Source organism: Microtus pennsylvanicus, chromosome 4 (assembly GCF_037038515.1).
Source record: "Microtus pennsylvanicus isolate mMicPen1 chromosome 4, mMicPen1.hap1, whole genome shotgun sequence".
Classification (NCBI taxonomy): domain Eukaryota; kingdom Metazoa; phylum Chordata; class Mammalia; order Rodentia; family Cricetidae; genus Microtus; species Microtus pennsylvanicus.
Window position 1 is genome coordinate 108,636,543 of NC_134582.1, and position 6,506 is coordinate 108,643,048.

At 39.9% G+C, this 6,506-nt stretch overlaps 1 protein-coding gene and 1 long non-coding RNA gene across 2 annotated transcripts in view; both read left to right on the forward strand.

Annotated features, from left to right (window-relative positions):
- Positions 1–2,710, forward strand: part of LOC142848895 (uncharacterized) — a 54,857-nt gene extending 52,147 nt beyond the window's left edge. The window contains exon 3 of the long non-coding RNA XR_012910484.1: positions 2,584–2,710. This is a non-coding gene — a long non-coding RNA (uncharacterized LOC142848895). The remainder of the gene's footprint in view (positions 1–2,583) is intronic.
- Positions 2,711–4,773: 2,063 nt separating this feature from the next.
- LOC142848896 (putative G-protein coupled receptor 141) lies at positions 4,774–6,192 on the forward strand. Its single transcript, XM_075971071.1, has one exon. The coding sequence runs from the start codon at positions 4,787–4,789 to the stop codon at positions 5,702–5,704; it is 918 nt and encodes a 305-aa protein (XP_075827186.1). The 5' UTR covers positions 4,774–4,786; the 3' UTR covers positions 5,705–6,192.
- Positions 6,193–6,506: the final 314 nt, after the last annotated feature.

A 6,506-nucleotide genomic window follows, 5' to 3' on the forward strand; every position in this document is an offset into this window, starting at 1 on the left:
TCTCTGTGAGTTTACATAACTTTTCTGCCACTATGTCACTAGTATATCTTTACAGGCAGGTTAAAATTGTAGTTAATCAAGGTTTGAAGTTGAATAATATTGGTGATTTCTTTTCTCTTTTAGTGTGTGCAAAGTACCATCTAGCACCGTGAACACTAGTCAGTAGGAGTGAATCTTTTATTTGGGAACCAACTCAATTTTTCTATGTTTCTATTTTTCATATGTAAGTGATGTCTTCAGCAATAGGGTCTTACCATCAGGATGTGGAGAGTAACTAATAGTTCTGTAACATTTAGGAGGGGGAGAGTCTATGGGACCCTTTCGACTAATAACTCAACAAGATATAATCCATTCCTGTCACTGGAAGTTTTACTTGGTGATAAAAAAATGTCTAATTGGAGTTATTTCCCCACCATTAAATTGTAACTCCTTTTGAATTTCTGTCATGTGTGAATATATAGTAGTAGGTTTCCATATGGCTTTTCCAAAGGTCTTTAGTATTAGCTGCCTGTCCCAATTTTATGTATTTTATTTAAGACTAATGACAGCTTATTTTAATCTTATCAGTTCATGTCTCACATTGTCTACTTGTGGTGGCTAACATCTGCCAACCACTTCTTTGAATGCACTGTCTAGCTAGTCTAAATTTGTTTAGTTGTAGTAGATGGAAAAGTTTGATTCTCTGAACCCAAATGGGAACATTAAAACACATACTGTGCTATTGTGACTTTGCTGATAGGGACCATTTTTTTTTCTGCATGGTTTCTCTAAAAACTTCCACAAGACATATGTTTAAGTTGTTTATTCTAGAATAAAACATACATAGACTTAAAATTCATGAAAACACCAATATGTAAGGAAGGTGTTAAAAAGAATTAAAAATGCTCTGAATTTGTAGTATTATAAGAGAAGAGGCAGACACAGTCTTGTTTAAAAAGGCGTATTTTAAATCTAAGAGCCCTTAAGCCTATAACTAAAGAGAATAATAAAAAAGGCACAAAATATAGGCTCTGAACCAGTGGATCTCAACCTTCCTAATGCTGATCCTCATGTTGCGGTGACCACCAACAATAAAATTATTTCATTACTACTTCATAACTGTAATTTTTCTACTCTTATGAATCACAATGTGAATATCTGATATGCAGGATATTTTATATGTGCCCCCAAGGGGTTGAAACCCACAGGTGGTGAATTTCTGTAAACAAAGGACGCCCAAAAAATAACAGAAAGGGTAAATTTAAAAGAAAATTATAATCTGAAACATTGGAGACAGAGCCAGATACATGCATGCCATAATCCCAGCACCTGGCCAGCCAGCCAGGTGAGGCTGAGAATAATGAATCATAAAGTAGCATAGACTCTGCCCTAGATTGCTTTTCTGTTGCTATGATAAGACACAAACCAAAAGCAACTTGTGAGAAGAAGGGGCTTGTTGCGAGCAGTGAGACCCCAGATCCTGAGTTTCTTGCAATCCCCTGATCTGAGTGTCTACTGCTGCTCTGAGCATGAGTCCTTCAGGAGTTCCCGACGGCAGGAGAGTGGTTTCTGGTGGGTTTGGCTGGGGCGTGGCTATCTCTATATAATCTGCCCCTGAATACAATAAAGGGGGCATTCTTGGGGAATTGAAGGATGACCTGTGTCGCTGTCTCATTGTCTGTGTGTGTTTGTGTATTTTAACCTCCAGCCTCCTTGCCCTAAGCTCACGAACTGGGTAATAGCACACAGAGCGCAGACCGGGGTGGGGGGGAGGGGGGGCGGCGCGGGGTGCGGCAGGGACTTATTTAATCTTACAAGTTACAGTCCATCACTGAAGAATGTCAGGGTAGAGACTCAAGCAGGGCAGGAACTTGAAGCAGATACCACTGAGTAATACTGCTTGTTGTCTCATGCCCAGCTAGATTCCTTATATAACCCAGAACGCCTCTTTAGGGATGGTGCTGCCAGCAGTAGTCTGGACCCTCTTACATCGAACATGACAGTCTCTCACAGTCATGGCCGCAGGGCTGTCTGATCTGAGCAATTTGACTTTGAACTGTTTTATTCCCTTTACATTCAAAAATACTTATGATGGATGCTTAATATGTCATCTTGAAAGCTGAGATCCAGGACTTATAGTACCAGAAGTCTGCCACAATGTCCTTAGAGCAAATGGATCAAGCCAATGCCGTATTACCAGGTAAACTAATGCTTTTATATACTGACGTTCATCTTTGGCCAGCTCTTGTTTCTAGCAGCAGTCACATTCAGGAACTATGGTTTTAGAAAGTCTGTAACAGTGAAGGAAGCAAGGAAGAGTGAGCATGTGCAGAATGAACCACTCTATAGATTCTTGGTCACGCCCACTTCCTGCTCTTGGAGCTACAGAGAGGGCCTAGAGGCTGTCTTATCACCTTAAATTCTATGTCACAATATACTGCACAGCTGTGAGCCTACAGCAAGAGTAAATAACTCAATATAATATTGTCCTGGCACACAGGAATCATTTGACACTTGCTTCTGACCTTTGAAAGGCAATGATCATGGGAGTTTAGAAAGAGATTGATCAAGTGACACACCACTGGCTTTCCTCTTTTCTTTCAGGATTAGTCTCACTAAACTAACAGCTGGAGGAAACGGTGAGCAGATGTGTTGGAGGCATGTCCATGCTTGACTCAGATGGAAACGAGATCGTTTCTACTCGCTAGCACTGCCGTTTTACAGAGGAAAAGTGAAGGCAAGTGGTGAGATTACGCACTATAACACAGAAAACCCACAGCTTACAGGGAAATACGATTAAGTGGGCCACAGCTCTCGGAAAGTGTGCTCTGTGCTCACAAAAAGTGTGTTCTGTGATATGGAGTTAGGATATCATTACGTTTTAATTGAGGTAAAGAAAATACTTGGGCATTGGTCATTTTATGAGTATAGTTCAATGATGATATCAATCATCCATCACCCCAGCGTTCTCTTAAAAGCCCAACAAGTTGGGCTAGGTGTAGCTGTTTACTCTCACATTTGTTTTGAGTTTTCTAGAAAAAGAAATCATACAACATACAACCTTTATGGCATGGTATATCACTACATTTTCTCAACTTTTCATAAATTATTATTTCTCTAGAAAACATTTTTAGAGATCGTTTTTTCTAATTGTCTTCCATGTTCCTCTGAAAATTTATTATATCGGTGTGTCTGTTTAGTCACTGTGCACATTCCTCTGCTTGACACATAGAATAATATTTTTTATACTTCATTAAATTTTTGTGCCTTTAGAATCACCACCACCTCACTGAGAATATACATGATTTATACAAACCTTTTGAGATTCATCAACAATGTGTATATAATTTGGTTTAATAATGGGTTTATAATTTGGGTAAGAATACATTGGTTGAAGAGGTGTTCAGAAAAGCATTAGGAGCAATTGCAAATGTGTTACAAATGTCAGCAACTTGGAGAATAATTGCATTATGTTCCTGCTTGGTTCCTGTTTTCCTAATGTCAATAAACAAACATGTTGGATGTCATCATTACTATACATCTCTTCAAGTCAGAGTTCTAGGCTTGAGTTCTTCTCTTTTAACCAGCAAAATCCAGGCACAGTAATATAGGGAGTACTGGAATTTAAAAAAGAGAATTTCACACTGGATTTAGGATATTATTGATTTTTTGAGATGAGAAGCCATTGCAAGATTTAAATAAGAAATTGGTCGTGACTTGTGTAGTGAAAAAATGAATGATTCAAAAATTATTACTGATATCTAATGAAGAATCATTACATTAGTGGAGGGCTGGAGAAAAGGCTTCCCACTTAAGAACACTGGCTGCTCTTCCCGCGGACCCAGGTTCAATTCCCAGCACCCATCTAGGACTCCAGTTCCAGAGGACCTGGCATCCTCTTCTGGCCTCCAAGCACTCACGTGGTGCATATACACAGATGCAGGCAAAACTACCATACACATAACATAAAATAAATAATCAAAATAAGACTTTGGAGAATTAATTAGAGAGGACTAGGTACTCAAAGAGGCTTTTTTGGTTCAAGAGTCCAAAAAAGTAGTCAGAGTGAGTCTTTTTAAATTTGCAAGTCATGTAAAGGTAGGAGATGAAAGACTTGGGAGGCATGTCACATTTCAGTGGAAGAACTCACCCAAGGTCTCACAGAGGATGACGTTAAAACTATGAGAAAAGCAAGTAAGTGTATAGTTATTTACTGCTTCGACTTCCCTGAGCTTTCGTCAAACTAGCACGCATTCTCAAGGAGTTAATTATGAATATCCTTGGGTCGTTTGCTTGTTACTGAGAAGGACTTAGAGAAACAGAACCATGCTCAAAATATTTCGCATCACTTCACCAGTCACTCAGATTCCATGTGTCTCTGGGGGTAGAATCCTCATGATTAAATCCTGATGCCTTTGCAAAAAGAGGGAGAGAGGTTAGAAAAGGTACATTCTATTCACAGTCCCTGGGTTCTACTACCTCCCTACAGCACAGTCAGCTAGTGTGGCCCCTTGATCTTGAGCTATCAGAACTGCGAACCAAAATGAACTTCCTTCTAAATTCACTTTGTGGTATCAGGCTACAATAAATATCAAGCAAACTAATGAAATGGCTTGGTGTTTTAGGTGTAGCGACTACAAATATGCAGGCAGTATTATCTTCATTCTGTAAGCATAGAAGTCTAATACCATGAAAACAGATAAACTACAGAGCCGCCTTCTCAGTGTACTAGAGGAGCTGTGAACAACGGTCAGGAAGTTCGTCCAGGTACATTGGTGTTTTTGCTTTTGCAGGCAATGTTGGAAGAATGGACAAACAAAATATCTCCGAGACTTCCTCTTGTGATCCTATAGTGGCCCATCATTTGATCCCGCTTTACTTCCTAGTGCTCATTGGCGGCCTGGTAGGTGTCATCTCCATCCTGTTCTTGCTGGTGAAAATGAACTCACGTTCAGTGACTACCATGGCAGTCATTAACCTGGTGGTGGTCCATGGGTTATTCCTGCTGACTGTGCCTTTCCGTGTGGCATACCTCATCAAGGGGACTTGGACATTTGGATTGCCTTTCTGCAAGTTTGTGAGTGCCATGCTGCATATCCACATGTACCTCACCTTCCTCTTCTACGTGGTGATCCTGGTCATCAGGTACCTCATCTTCTTCAAGCGCAGAGACAAAGTAGAATTCTACAGAAAACTGCATGCCGTTGCTGCCAGTACTGCTATGTGGCTTTTGGTGATTGTTATTGTGGTACCCCTGGTGGTTTCTCAGTATGGAAATAATGAAGAATACAACGAGCAACACTGCTTTAGATTCCATAAAGAACTTGTCCGTGATTATGTACAAGTTCTCAACTATATGATAGTCATTATTGTCATAACCATTGCAATGGTTCTCTTGGGTATCCAAGTCTTCATCACACTGTCCATGGTGCGGAAGCTTCGCCACTCCTTACTGTCCCACCAGGAGTTCTGGGCTCAGTTGAAAAATCTGTTTTTTATAGGCATAATCTTCATTTGTTTTCTTCCCTACCAGTTCTTTAGGATTTATTACTTGTATGCAGTGACACATTCCAAGAACTGTGAAGACAAAGTTGCATTTTACAACGAAATTTTCTTAAGCACAACAGCAATCAGCTGCTATGATTTACTGCTCTTTGTCCTTGGAGGAAGCCACTGGGTTAAGCAAAAGATTATTGACCTATGGAACTGCCTTTTATGCCGTTAGCCAAACTACAGTGTTTATTACTTCCTGTTGGGAATGAGAATAAGCAAGGGAGGTAAGAATGGCTTTGCATTGCTTGATCAAAACCTTGCCTTGGCCCAGACAAAGAAAAGGACTAAAAAGTATCTAAGTGCTCTTTGTAGTTTGTAAAAGATGTCTTTGCAAAAATGAGTTGTGGTAAACCTATGTGGAATTGAAATTGTATTATTTTTCAAAATACAGTGTCTGCTTAGCCAATCCAGAAAAGTGGGTCTGCTGTATGCTGGAATTTTATTAGGGCATGGTGACCTCCATGGGTTTGACACATGGTTCCCCCTCCAGGCTTCCTGCTGCAACGAGGTAAAGAAGAGTCATTTTCATCCCACTTCTCCTTCCCAAGGCTAACCCTGGTCATCAAACAGCTTCAAATGGAAACAACTCAGTTATTTAACAGACAAGTTGACACAGTCAACACACACACACACACACACACACACACACACACACACACACATTCTGACAAAACAATCAGAAAAATGGAGGAGTTAGAAACTTTTCTGTATCATCCTAACTTTGGAAGAAATGTCTGGACTTCTGATTTAATAAGTTTTTCTAGCTTTGCCCTTCTAAAGGTTATGTTAAAGGACAAGGGTAATGAACTACCATCAATCACACTCTGCGAAAATTCTTCATAACCTTATTAAGATGCCTAAGTAATGGTGAAAGTCCTGCTCACAGTGAAATGAACTGCAGGATAATCAACCTCATTTTCTTTTCTTGTTCTGTGAAGTAATTTTTATGTCTTCGGCCACAGTTAATGCATTTT